The 15094-nt window shown below is 44.1% G+C and overlaps 1 protein-coding gene across 2 annotated transcripts in view; it reads left to right on the plus strand.

Annotated features, from left to right (window-relative positions):
• Positions 1-219: 219 nt before the first annotated feature.
• LOC130290749 (cytochrome P450 2C8-like) overlaps positions 220-15094 on the plus strand; it is a 30049-nt gene continuing 15174 nt past the window's right edge. The window contains exons 1-5 of one of the 2 annotated variants that reach the window (XM_056538793.1): positions 220-332; positions 4529-4750; positions 13236-13398; positions 14291-14440; positions 14756-14916. In XM_056538793.1, the coding sequence (XP_056394768.1) occupies positions 4571-4750; positions 13236-13398; positions 14291-14440; positions 14756-14916 (654 nt within the window). In that variant the 5' untranslated portion in view covers positions 220-332; positions 4529-4570. Of the gene's footprint in view, positions 333-4438; positions 4751-13235; positions 13399-14290; positions 14441-14755; positions 14917-15094 lie in introns of those variants that run through there. The other variant, XM_056538792.1, reaches the window with a different exon arrangement.

Here is a 15094-nt window from a genome sequence, read left to right on the forward strand (position 1 = left end):
AGCTATTCAGCAAGGTTGGCAACTATGCAGCCAGGTGGAAAACGTTAAGTTCACCAAAACATGTCCCACGCAGTCATCTCCTCCAGGCCGAAGGCTGGCCATGTTCTTTTTCCTCCACTGTGCAGTCACAGATGAGTAACATCATCGGTGCTTACACTGCATGGGGGCAGAGGTCACGTTTCCTGTTAGTATAGGCTGCAGATGCGGTTCACACTGTAAGGAACCTGCAGCTGTATGTACATGAGCCATGGGGAACCAGGACAAGTGTCATGGATCCCTAACAGCCCAGCTCTCGGACCACGTTGGAATGGACAACGTGTACTTTACTTCTGGTACATCTCTAACATAGAAAAATAACACTCCGGAATAATGCAAATTTGAGATAAAGTGGATATACACTTTGTTGTTTAGGAGCAATTGGTAAATTGGCACGTGTCACAGTTCAGACAATTTAGTTGTCTTGAGACTTGTAGATCTATTGAGATTTAGACTTGTTTTTTCCTTGTTGCATATGTAAGACTTAGAGGCTAGGTCTACCTTTGGTGACATATGCCCCCTCTTCGGCCTAGCCTGGCTTGTTCTTCACTACACGTGAGATTCAACTTATTTAAAGGGTTTAAGGTTCGCCTGAGGCTGTAATCTGCACTAGCTAAACATCCTATTTACCTAAGCAAGCAGTGGTTTTACAGTGGTGATCCCTTCCATCATGTTGCCTCAGGTAATCTGAGGCTCAACTTTCTTTGAGTGCATCCAGAAAGGAAATCCCCAGACATGAGTCTGTCACTGACTAGGCTAGGTCAGGAGGAATAGTTGCACCATGTCTTTCTTTTGCAATCAGGCCTTTCTAAAAATATGTTTCTGTTGAATGCAACTTGTAGTTCTTCTGTAGTGGGACACGCTAAGTAGGCTAAGCTTTGATGGCCTTTGCTGGGAATGTTAGCAAACTCCCTGGCCAAGGCCAGACTAATTCTAGCATGTGCTCAAGGGAACCTGCCCCTATCCCTAGAATTGAAGTGAAGACAGAATTGACCTTAGCACTAATAGGGGTGGACATGTGACAGATTACCAAGGCACTTACAGTGAAGAAAAGACTTGTCAATAGCTGGGTCACCACAAGTCCAGGCCTTGGGCTGCCCTGACAACCTTTCAGCACCTCACAATTACATCAACTGGGGACAATATATATTGTCTTAAAGGGGTACTCCGGCCCTAAGACATCTTATCCCCTATCCCATAGACATGCATTGAGGTGTTGGGGTGTGATGTCACATGGGGGCGGAGTTGTGACGTCACCATACTCCATCCCCGTGGTCGGGAGGGATAAGATTTGGAGCCTCCAGCGCTTCCTGCAGTGCTCACAGGGGGGTCCTGCTTGCTAGATTGCGGAGGTCCCCAGCGGTGGGACCCCCGCGATCAGACATCTTATCCCCTATCCTTTGGATAGGGGATGAGAGGTCTTAGGGCCTGAGCACCCCTTTGAAGGAGTTGTCAAGGATTTCATTTAAAAAAATGCAGATTTTTTTCAAAACTTGCAGCACACCTATCCTCAGTTTCAACGTAGTACAATTGCAACTCGGTAACTCGCATATCGCTGTGTCTGCTCGTAGCGGTGGATTGCTACTATGAGCAGGCATGCACCGCTGGAGGCACACTGTAGGGTCCATCATTGGCAGATCCACAGCATAAAATACGCTGTGGATCCTTTCCGTGTAACCCTACCCTTAAGTAGCAGATGGAACTTGACTGATGAAGATAACAACAGGAGAGAAGATATATGATGATTGATGTTTTATTTTACTCTTAAATGATTTCACCACACACATAAAAAAACAGCAATATCGCTCACATCAGCAACATTTAATCAATACGATTCCGCATGTTTGCAGTCATCTCAGTTTACTATCAACTGTGTTCACCCCAGCTGTAAATGAATTGCTGAATAAGTTCCAAAGATCATGATTTATCACTTTTAATGACAGTGTTCTCTATGACTACACCCAACCTAGATGCCTAATATGATGATAAATGAGGCTCAGGGAAACAACAGAAAGGTGCTACATAGGTTTAGGAAGTAAGTAGGCTTGCCTTAGTGTGTTGTGCTGCTATAGTCACAATGCTATTGAGGGCAGGGGCGTAGCAATAAAGGTAGCAGGGATAGCAGTCGCAAGGGGCCCTGGTGCCTAACGGGGCCCCAAAGCACAACTGCCCCATAAGAGACCAGTATTATAATTGGCATATAGGGCCCTGTTACAGGTTTTGCATTGGGGCCCAAAAGCTACAAGCTAAGCCTCTGATTGAGTGCATAGGTTATGGGGGTACTGCAGACCCTGTCATCAATCCTTAGGTGGAAGTAGCTGGTACATCATTTGGCCCTGGACCTATACCAGGGGACAACACTCTTCAATAGTACAAGTGAATATTAGAAAATTTGTAATATGTTTTATCTGAGAAATAATCCTAGTTATACTCTTATCAGGCTCTTCTTTCTTGCCTGCCTCTCATCTACTCTTAGAGACAACTTAAAGGGGTACTCCGCTGCAAAAAAAAAAAAAAAAAAAAAAACATTTTATCAGCTGATTCTGGAAAGTTAAACATATTTATTATTTATTTTTAAAAATCTTAATCCTTCCAGTACTTATCAGCTGCTGTATGCTCCACAGGAAGTTCTTTTCTTTTTGAATTTATATTCTGTCTGACCACAGTGCTCTCTGCTGACCCTTCTTTCCATGTCAAGGACTGTCCAGAGCAGGAGAGGTTTGCTATGGGGATTTGCGCCTACTCTGGACAGAGGTGTCAGCAGGGAGCACTGTGGTCAGACAGAAAGGAAATTCAAAAAGAAAAGAACTTCCTCTAGATCATACAGCAGCTGATAAGTGCTGGAAGGATTAAAGGGGTACTCCGGCCCAAATACATCTTATTCCCTATCCAAAGGTGTGACATCAATAGAGCCTTTTACAAGGAATTTGTCAAAGGTGACCAAAAGTCTTGTGCTTGGTGGCTGATGAAAAAAGGTGGCCATTGAAGTGGTGCATATAAAATCTGCTGAAGAAGTAAGCAAAGTTCCTCAAAACCTGCTGGATGAAGTTGTTCAAGGAAAAGGAAAGGCAGTTGGACTCTGTGGTCTGAGCAGAGGGAGGGGGGGGGGGATATGTGACAGTGTGGCAAGGAAAGGGTGTATTTCCCTAGCTAACCCTGCAGAAACGTCCACCTGTGACCTAATTAATGAGGTAGCAGAAATGGTAAGTGTGTTTAAAAGGAAGTCAGGCAAAATAATTGGTGCTCTCCCTAGAAGACAGCAAGGTGGCTGTAGGGAGGTGGCAGGGGTCCTGGTGAGGAACACACAGCCCGAGCTGTGAGTGGCCCCAAGAGTTATGTGGAGGAGACACACAGCAAGAGGTTGCAAACGCTGTGTGTGAACAGTGAGTAGAAGGTTGCAGGAGGCATAAGTTTAACTGGCCGGAAAAAGCTTACCAGTTGACAGTCAGGGATTGTTTAGTTAGTGACTAGACCATCTAGGGTTTTGTTTGTTCCTGTCTTATGTTTTTTATTTATCCGGCAGATCCGCCGGTGAAGGACCTCTATACGCTGCCTTTATATGTGCCTGCTCGAGCAGATACAGCACGATGTGCGAGTCGCCGCGCGAATGCGCAGTATACTCGCACATCGCGGCAGCTCTCGGCCTAGCTCATTGAGCAGGGGGAGCGTCCGATATGTGTGCGGGTACACCGCGCATGCGCGGCAACTCGCACATCATTTCAGTGTGTCTGTACGTAGCACGTAGCGGCGTATTGCTGCTCCGAGCAGACACATGTAAAGGCAGCATACAGAGGGTCCTTCAGCGGCGGATCCGCAGCAAAATAAGCTGTTCAAATCCGCTCATCTGAACGTACCCTAAAGCTGGCGAGGGGTCGGACTTGCATAAAGTACTGTTGTTTGCCTGCTTACTAATCTGTTTAACTTTCTGGAGCCAGTTGATATGACATTTTTTGAGGGAAGCAATGTGAGTTGCTCTCATTCTGTTATTGGAGGTGCTCATAGCATGATCTAAATTGTGAATTATTGCAGTATTTACAATATTTAGTATAATACATATTTGGCCCAGCCTTTTCTTAATGATCACACATTGGATTTTTCCCTGTACCCGGTCATCTATAAGTACATAGGGATGTAGTACAGACAGATCTGTAATCATTTGGGTGCAGGGTGGCTCTAATGCACCACGCACAAAATATAACAGCCTGAAACATTTCCTGTGAATTAAGGCCTAAATGGTTAACACATAAAAAGCAAATTACAGTATTACATAAGATTAGGCTTTTTGTAATGAATGTGCCTGTCAATCTGAAGGGGTTCTTGCATAGTTTGTTGACACCCTTTATTCTCCTTACAAGCATGTTATTAATGGATCATTATTGCAGCATTAAGTATTATGCAATACAGCTGTAACTCTGCACTAAAACATGTATGACCTGTTCTTATCGGTCACATGATGGAATGCTGACCTGTACCTGGTTATATATAAATGCAGGGGGACATAGTACAGACAGAGCTGTCATTTCTGGAGTACAGGATGGCTCTGAACATTGCAGGAACCCTTCTCCTGGTTACTGGGGTCACTCTCCTCATATATCTGATGAAATGGTGGAGCAGGGTGAATCTAAAGAACCTTCCCCCAGGACCTACACCTCTACCGGGCCTGGGGAACATCCTGCAGATCAGCACCTCAGAACTACCTCAGTCTTTAGTTAAGGTATGTATACTAATTTATAATAATATCATTATAAGGAAACTGGTTAAATAGAAATTCCTGCAAAAAAAAAAAAAAAACGTTGTAAAAAATAGCTCACAATTGTGGTTAAAAGTATTGAACACACTTAAAGGGGTTATCCAGGAAAAAACTTTTTTTTTCTATATCAACTGGCTCCAGAAAGTTAAACAGATTTGTAAATTACTTCTATTAAAAAATCTTAATCCTTTCAGTACTTATGAGTTTCTGAAGTTGAGGGGTTCTTTTCTGTCTAAGTGCTGTCTGATGACACCGCCCAGTTTAGAAGGAAATCCCCATGACAAACCTCTTGTAAACTGGGCGTTTCCCGAGACACGTTTCATCAGAGATCACTCAGACAGAAAAGAGCAACTCAACTTCATCAGCTCATAAGTACTGAAAGGATTAAGATTATTTAATAGAAGTCATTTACAAATCTGTTTAACTTTCAGGAGCCAGGTGATATATAAAATTTATTTTTTTTTCCTGGATAACCCCTTTAACCCCTTATGGACGCAGGACGTAAATGTACGTCCTGGTGCGGTGGTACTTAACGCACCAGGACATACATTTACGTCCTAAGCATAACCGCGGGCATCGGAGCGATGCCCGTGTCATGCGTGGCTGATCCCGGCTGCTGATCACAGCCAGGGACCCGCCGGCAATGGCCGACGCCCGCGAGATCGCGGGCGTCCGCCATTAACCCCTCAGGTGCCGGGATCAATACAGATCCCGGCATCTGCGGCAGTGCGCGATTTGAATGAATGATCGGATCGCCCGCAGCGCTGCTGCGGGGATCCGATCATTCATAACGCCGCACGGAGGTCCCCTCTCCTTCCTCCGTGCGGCTCCCGGCGTCTCCTGCTCTGGTCTGTGATCGAGCAGACCAGAGCAGAAGATCACCGAAAACACTGATCTGTTCTATGTCCTATACATAGAACAGATCAGTATTAGCAATCATGGTATTGCTATGAATAGTCCCCTATGGGGACTATTCAAGTGTAAAAAAAAAAATGTAAAAAAATGTAAAAGTAAAAGTAAAAAAAAAGTAAAAAAATTTTTTTATAGACATATTTGGTATCGCCGCGTGCGTAAATGTCCGAACTATTAAAATAAAATGTTAATGATCCCGTACGGTTAACGGCGTGAACGAAAAAAAAAAAAAAGAGTCCAAAATTCCTACTTTTTTTATACATTTTATTTAAAAAAAATTATAAAAAATGTATTAAAAGTTTTTTATATGCAAATGTGGTATCAAAAAAAAGTGCAGATCATGGCGCAAAAAATGAGCCCCCATACCGCCGCTTATACGGAAAAATAAAAAAGTTATAGGTCATCAAAATAAAGGGATTATAAACGTACTAATTTGGTTAAAATGTTTGTGATTTTTTTTAAGCGCAACAATAATATAAAAGTATGTAATAATGGGTATCATTTTAATCGTATTGACCCTCAGAATAAAGAACACATGTCATTTTTACCATAAATTGTACGGCGTGAAAACGAAACCTTCCAAAATTAGCAAAATTGCGTTTTTCGTTTTAATTTCCCCACAAAAATAGTGTTTTTTGGTTGCGCCATACATTTTATGATATAATGAGTGATGTCATTACAAAGGAAAACTGGTCGCGCAAAAAACAAGCCCTCATACTAGTCTGTGGATGAAAATATAAAAGAGTTATGATTTTTAGAAGGCAAGGAGGAAAAAATGAAAACGTAAAAATTAAATTGTCTGAGTCCTTAAGGCCAAAATGGTCTGAGTCCTTAAGGGGTTAATGATATTTCGTTAAAGGAGATATCTCATGGAATAAAACCAATTCCCTATCCACAGGAAGTTTTCTTCCATGAGACTACTCCTTTAATATGCATGCGCGGTAGTGACAACAAACAGCCATCTTTATGTAGTCACGGACATTAAGGATTTCTAGCGATCACAGGACTTGACATAAATATCATGTGATTTATCACAACTCAAAGGAGTTTGATGTTCCTTCCGACTAGCAGGATTACTCTGCTGGCAGGTGTGTACACAGTCTCCTGTTGTCTATCTGTTATATAAGTACTGTGTCCTCTCAGCTCCACACCACTCCTGGATGAAGCCCCTCCCGGTGAAACAAGTCGGAGTGCTGGTGTGGAGCTGGGGCGAGACCTGTATACTGTATGTATTTTCGGCCACTGTTGTTGTATTCACTTTTGTCCTGCTATTGTCACTTACATTTTTTGCATACATATTTTGGCACTTGTGCACTACATAGCTACTAGTCTTTCGCACACTTCTTCCAGGTACTATTGTTATCATTTTTCCTTGTCCCTCGTGCACTTTTTTTGATACTTTAGAGTGTAATTAGTACCCTACATTTGATATATCTGGTATTATTACTAGACTTTCGCCCCAGCTTCCACTTTTTTATATGATATAAATATTTTTTACATACATATAATATTGTTTTATTCCTTCTTTGTATATTTGTGTTTATTCTGACCTCTGCTGGATCTTTGTGCCTAGTAGCCATGGAGAAAGCATTCCTTGCTGTGTCCAGTCTATACCGAGTACCAGTTCAATTTTTCTACGTTTCCTGACCATGTACCTAGCCGCCTGCCCTGACCTTCCTGCCTGACCTTGACTCTGAGTTTTCTTATTAAATTGTATCATGTCTCAAGTTGGCCGCCACTGTGGGTTAGTTGTACCAGGGGTAGCGACCTGGGAGTTTGCCTGCAGCAGCATCTTAGAAGAGCCTGCATGGGCCTCCTCGGCCAAAACCACCCTTCTGAACCTCCACCAAGGGGATTCTTCAGTTGGTGACTACGCGGGCCACTTCCTACTTTAGCCCCTGAGCTGAACTGTAATGATTCGGCCCTATGTGCCACCTTTAAAAAGGGCATTTCCAGCAGGGTCAAGGATGCACTGGCCGCACATTACCCTCCGTCCTCCCTGAGCGAGCTTATTCTGTTGAACACCTTCATCGATGTGCAATTCGCTGAGGGGCAGGAAAAACTCTGTCAGAAATGCGAACCAGTCCGGACGCACAGTCTTGCCCAACTGGCCCCGATGTTCCAGCGGCCGCCTCAACCTCCGATGTCGCCAGTATCCGAGGAACCTATGCAGCTGAATCAAGCCCACTTGACCTAGCAGGAGAGATCTCACCAACACAAAGAAAATCTGTGTCTTTATTGTGCCAGTTCGGAGCATTTCCTCAGTAATTGCCCTCTACGGCCTCATCGTCTGGGAAACACACGCACCAAGGGCACGTGGGAGAGGCGTCTCTAGGTGTCAATACTCCCTCTCCTCGGTTGACCATGCCGGTTAAACTCTCCACATCTACAGGGGTCTCGTTCCATGCTTCTGCCTTTGTGGACTCGGGTTCTGCTGGGAATTTCATTAATGCCTCCCTGGTCTATAAATACCATCTCCTGGTCACACAGCTCGCTAAGCCACTATACATTTCCTCTGTCATTGTTGCAATTGAAAGTCTTGCACAAGGAGAGGATCGAGTTCTATGTGCTTCCCCACTGTTCCTCCTCGGTTCTTCTCGATCTTCCCTGGCTGCAACTTCACTCCCCGGTTCTTGACTGGCATTACGGCGAAGTCTCTTGCTGGGGACAAGACTGTCTTAGTCTCTATCTGGCGACTCCTCAACCGAAGAGTTTCATGCTTCCTCCAGGACTTTGCAGATGTATTATGCCAAAAAACAGGCTGAGAGCCTTCCTCCGCATCACCCCTATGATTGTCTGATCGATCTTCTGCCTGCTTCTTTGCCTCTGGGTGAAAGAATTTACTCTTTGTCGGCTCTTGAAAGAAAAGCCATGGCTGAGTATATTAGAGAATCTCCAAAAGGTATTCATCTGGAAATCTTCCTCCCCTGCTGGAGCTGGATTTTTCTTTGTGGAGAAGAAGGATAAGTCTCTTTGGCCATTTCTTGATTACCGGGTGCTCAATAAAATCATGATCAAGAACTGGTACCCTCTTCTGTTAATTTCAGAACTTACGGGGTGCCAAGGTCTTCTCCAAACTAGATCTATAAGGAGCATATAATTTGATCAGAATACGAGAAGGAGACGAATGAAAGATGGCCTTTAATACCCGTGACGGGCATTTCGAGTACTGGGTGATGCCGTTTGGTCTCTGTAACGCCCTGGCCGTCTTCCAGGATTTCGTCAATTACATCTTCTGGGACCTCCTTTATACTTGTGTCATGGTGTATTTGGACGACATCCTGATCTTCTCACCGAACTTGGAACTCCATCGAACTCATGTGCGCCAGGTCCTGGTACGCCTAAGGAGTAATCGACTATGCCAAACTTGAGAAATGCCTCTTTGAGAAGACTAGTCTGCCTATTCTTGGCTATATTGTTTCCAACCAAGGCCTCCAGATGGACCCTGAAAAGTTGTCTTCTGTTCTTAACTGGCCACGACCTTCTGGCTTGCAGGCTATACAACGCTTTATTGGATTTGCCAATTATTATCAGTTCATACTGCACTTCTCTACGTTGGTTGCGCTAATTGTGGCACCTACCAAGAAGAGTGGTAATCCCAAATCCTGGCCTGCTGAAGCTGAAGAAGCCTTCTCCTGATTAAAGTTGGCTTTTGCTTCAGCACCTATTTTGACGAGACCCGACACAAAATGTTTTTCTCAAGGTTGATGCTTCCTCTGTAGGTGCCGGTGTGGTCCTGACTCAGAAGACTTCCATGGGTAAAACTGTGACTTGCGGGTTCTTTTCCAAGACGTTTTCGCCTGCTGAGAGGAATTACACCATAGGAGATCGGAAACTCTTGGCCTTTAAGCTCATCCTAGAAGATTTTTCTAGAAGGATCTTCTCATCCTGTCATTATTTACCCTGATCATAAAAATCTCCTGTATTTACAGTCTGCTCAACGACTGAATCCCTGACAGGCCAGATGGTCTCTTTTCTTTTCCAGATTTAATTTCCTCATTCATTTTCGACCAGTGGATAAGAACGTTAAAGCTGATGCTCTTTCTAGGTCCTCTGATGTCTTGGGCCTAAACTCCTCCCCATGGCATATCGTGCCACTGGATCGATTGATTGAGGTTGCACCAGTCAACCTTCAGCAAGTTCCCCTAGGGAAGTCTTTCGTGCCTCCCCGCCTAAGAATAAAGGTGTTGAATTGGGGACATTCTTCTTTGCTGGCCGGGCATCCTGGAGTATGGAAGTCCTTTCTGCTTATCTCCCGTTATTACTGGTGGGCAAACCTGGAGCAAGATGTTTTTGATTTTGTTCGTTCCTGCACTACCTGTGCCCTTGACAAGACTCCTTGTCTTAAGCCTGCGGGTCTTTTACAACCCTTGCCCATCCCAGAGAGGCCATGGACACATATTGCAATTGACTTCATAACGGATCTGCCGTCCTCGTCTAACAACTAGGTCATTTGGGTGGTCACGTATCGATTATCCAAAATGGGTCATTTTATACCACTGCCTGGACTTCCCACTGCCACACAGCTGGGGGATCAATTTAATTTTTCGCCTTCATGGATTGCCATTACACATTGTCTCGGATCGAGGGGTCCAGTTCATCTTCAAATACTGGTGGGCTCTCTACTCTCGCCTCAAGGTCAAGTTGGACTTCCACAGATCAATGGCCAGGTAGAGAGGGGGAACCAAATTCTAGGGGATCATCTCCACCATTTTGTTTCTGCACGGCAGGATGACGCTACTGGGACTCTGAGGCTACTAGAGCATCTCCATTCTTCATTGTCTATGGTCACCACCCTCATCCACCTCTTCCTTTGCCCACTGCTTCTGGGGTACCTGCTGTTGATGATCAAGTTCGAGACTTTATGGCTATTTGGCAGGAAACCTGAAGCTCTCTACTTCTTGCGTCAAACCGCATGAAGTCACAGGCTGACAAGAAGAGAAGGCCACCCCTTGTCTTCTCTCCTGGAGACAGGGTCTGGCTGTCTGCCAAATATGTTCATCTTAAGATCCCCAGTTACAAACTGGGTCCTCGGTTTCTGGGTCCTTTTATGATCTTGCACCGTATTAACCTGGTGTCGTACAAGCTCCACCTGCCACAATCTCTTCGCCTCCCGAACTCCTTCCACATTTCCCTCCTTAAGCCACTAGTCCTAAACCGTTTTTCCAGGGGAATGTCTCTCCTACTCCTGTGTCCGGTGCTGCTGATGTATTTGAGGCCAAAGAGATTCTGGCTACCAAAACTATCAAGGGGAAAGATTTTTCTTAGTGGACTGGAAAGGGTTCAGGCCTGAGGAAAGGTCCTTGGAATCAGAGGAGAACATTCTGGATCGGGATCTGGTGCTGAGGTTCCTGCGACCAAAGAAGAGGGAAGACCTAAGGTGGGGGCTACTGTTATATGTCGCGCTGAAGCCGGTCATGCTGCCGCGGGCGCACTCTCAGCCCGTGTCCCTGTCCTGTTGCAGGGACGGCAGCGCTGTGGCTCGCATGTCAGGCTGCAGGCACACTGTTTCATCCAGTTACTTACCTCTCTACGCTCCTGGCTCCTCTGCTTCCTCTGACAGCCGGCGTGCGCATATCCGTCTCCTAGGGTGTCCGCTCGTGGGCTCTTTGAAATTTAAAGGGCCAGCACACCGGTAATTGGTTTTTGCCGGGTGCTGACCCTTTATAGTGTCTACACTTCCTCTTTACCTCTGCCGGATCTTTGTGCCTAGTAGCCATTGAGAAAGCTTTCCTTGATGTGTCCAGTCTATACCGTGTACCAGTTCCATTTTTCTACATTTCCTTACCACATTACCCCATTAAATTGTATCACGTCTCACCTAGGCCGCCACTGTGGCTTAGTTGTACCAGGAGTAGCGACCTGGGAGTTCGCCTGCTGCAGCAAGTCCATCCCGCTTTGCGGCGGGCTCTGGTGAAAACCAGTGGCTCCTTAGACTCCGCTCCCTGATGCGGCTTTTTCCAGTGGTACAGTGGATCCACTACTCTGACCGTTACAGCAGCTTTATTTTTTTCTTTGAAACATTCATCCTTCCTTCAATTATGTGAAGTTTGCCATTACCATTTGCTGAAAAGAACCCCACACCATGATGTTCCCACCTCCAAACTTCACTGTTGGTATGGTGTTCTTAGGTTGATGTGCAGTGCAATTATTCCTCCAAACATGGTGTGTATTATGGCTTCTAACCACACATATTCTCCCAGTATCTTACTGGCTTTTCCAAATGTTGTGCAGAAAACTTTTAACAAACTTAACATGCTTTTAATTCAGGAATGGAGTCTTGCATGGTGAGTGTGCATACAAGTCATGTCAGCAAAGTGCATTTCTTACTGTTTTCTTTGAGACAACAATACCTGCTAATTCCAGGTCTTTCTGAAGCTCTTCACAAATGTCTTTGGCTCTTAGACTTTCTGATTGGCTCTTGGATAATCTTCTGATTATTTTTCTCACTCCTCTGTCAGAAATTTTGTAAGGAGCACCTAGTGGAGGCAAATTTATGGGGAAATGATTGTCTTTCCACTGCCATATTATGGCCCCAACAGTGCTCATTGAAACATTCAGAAGCTTTGAAATGAGTCTGGAACCAACACTATTTTTGATGTTTTGCAACAATTAGGTTGCTAAGGTTTTGAGACAGCTCTTTGCATTTACCCATCACAAAATGTGTCCATTCTGACACCTTGTTAAAGGGGTTCTCCGGTGCTTAGACATCTTATCCCCTATCCAAAGGATAGGGGATAAGATGCCTGATCGCGGGAGTCCCGCCGCTGGGGACCCCCGTGATCTTGCACGCGGCACCCCGTTTGTAATCAGTTCCCGGAGCGTGTTCGCTCCGGGTCTGATTACTGTCGATCATGGGGCCGGCGGAGTGTGACGTCACGCTCCGCCCCTCAAGGGGCCTATGCCCCTCCCAAAGGCTTGCATTGAGGGGCGGAGCGTGATGTCACACGGGGGCGGAGGCGTGACATCACACGTTGCTGGTAATCAGACCCGAAGCGAACACGCTCCGGGGACTGACTATAATCAGGGTGCCGCATGCAAGATCACGGGGGTCCCCAGCGATGGGATCCCCGGGATCAGGCATCTTATCCCCTATCCTTTGGATAGGGGATAAGATGTCTAAGCACCGGAGAACCTCTTTAAGGAGACCTTTTTGTAGCCATCAGTCAGGACTGAACCAGCTGATTAATTTGCACTAACAAGGGGCTGGATTGCCTTTTAATTACTAATAGATTTCAGCTGTTGTATTGGCTATCAATGTCTTTTTGAACCTTCCTCTCTTTATGTGTTTAATACTTTTTCTCTATCATTTAACATTATAACACACAGCTTAATTTCTGAACCTATTTGTTTCTATATTTATATGTATGGATTACTTGGGTTGTTACAAACATCTAGGGAAAATTTAATGTGAATAACACCTTTGGAAATATATTTAGTGAGAAAAATGGTTATGTGTCCAATACTTATTTCACCCATTGTATATCGCTCCTTCGCAGACCTGTAGTATTGCTTTTTATGTTTTCTTTATCTGTAGCTGAGTGAGACATATGGACCTGTCTATACCCTCTACATAGCGAATCTTCAGACGGTAGTACTGATCGGGTACGATGCAGTGAAGGAGGCGCTGGTGGACCGCAGTGATGCGTTTAGTGATAGGGGAGACACAGGAGCAGGAGAGTTTTTTTCCAAGGATTTTGGTAAGCTGATAAAAGAAATGTTTAAAATAGCCACATTACTAATTTGATGGAGACTCTACTGCAAATTCTGTTATATTTGATAGAAAATACACTTTTTCTGTCAAAATAGTACCTTTTGTTAGAAATGGAAGTCACTAAACAGATGTTAAAGGGGTACTCCGCCCCTATACATGCTATCCCCTATCCAAAGGATAGGGGATAACATGTCTGATTGCAGGGGATCTCTGGCCCGGCACTGCAGCGTTACAGTGACAGAAACCTTGGACTTCCGTGTTCATGACGTTACACCACACCCCCTCCATTCATGTCTATAGGAGAGGGCATGGAGGGGGCCAGGGCTCCATACAGGAGATCGGGGGGCCCCAATGCTTGGACCCCCTTTATCTAGAACTTTTCTGCTATTTTGCGGATAGGGGATAAGTTTTATTCCATGAGATATCTCCTTTAATACAGCCTTCGCTAAATACCTTAAGGGTTGGTTCCAGTTTCATGTCAAATTTTTGTTTATCTATTATATACAATGTGTTTCCAATTTGCACTGCTATCAGCTCTGTTTTCTTGTTATAGCTAAGTTTAAAATCAGCCCCGATCATAAAATATCTTAAAAATAGTGATGATTTGAAACATAAATGGAAGAATTTATGAAGGTATGCACCTGGATTTATCAAGATGTGTAACTTCCCCCAAAGTGGGTCTAAAAGATGCAGGACTTGCCAAACAAACCTTTTTAACCCCACTAGCTCTAGCTGCTATAATAAAGTCTACTATGAATAGAAATCATAAAGATTTGAATATGTAGGCAAAGATTAGTCACTGACCAGATTGGACTTTTGCTTTTTAGATGATTCTAATGTTTAAACAGATGATTAAGAAGCTATACTTGAACTTACAGGGGTCATTGCAAGCAGTGGAGATCGATGGAAAATCCTTCGTCGATTTTCTCTGACATCTTTGAGAAATTTTGGAATGGGAAAGAGGAGTATTGAAGAAAGAATCCAAGAAGAAGCCCAATGTCTCGCAGAGAAATTAATGAAGGACAAAGGTGGTTTAAGTTCCAAAAATAATTTCCCATAATTTCAGGCTGGCCATACATGCTCAGGCTCAGGGAACAAAGGTTTAGGAAGGTCAAAATCCAACAGCCAACAAGCTCAATCCTTCTTTCTTCCAATGTCTGTGGCTGAATGGCGGTCTGGCTGCTATAGATCAATGGCTGGGTACAGCCAACATTAATAAGCTGACCATAAACTCTAAACTATAGATCTGTAGTCCTACTGTGTAGTAATCTTCATCCTATTTTTTTAGTGTATATATTATACCATGAGAGCATTGACTGACTTCCTTTTATATTTACTAACAGATTCTCCAATTGACCCAACATATATATTACGACTTGCTGTTTCCAATATAATTTGCTCTGTTGTGTTTGGTGAAAGATTTGACTATGAAGACCAAAAATTTTTGACCCTATTGTCTTATGTTCAAGATCTTCTTCTGCTGTTTAACACCCGTTCAGGGCAGGTAAATAAAAAAATTACAGTATATGAATGCATTGTAACTAACATAAGCTTGAAACAAATTAGCTATTGTGTAAAAAGCCATTAGAATAAGGAAACTTTGCATATGAAACCTATTTCCAACAACCAACCTTAAATGCATGGCAGGAGTTATTTGAAGAAGCATGTAGTATCCAACGGTC

Source organism: Hyla sarda, chromosome 9 (genome assembly GCF_029499605.1).
Source record: "Hyla sarda isolate aHylSar1 chromosome 9, aHylSar1.hap1, whole genome shotgun sequence".
NCBI lineage: Eukaryota > Metazoa > Chordata > Amphibia > Anura > Hylidae > Hyla > Hyla sarda.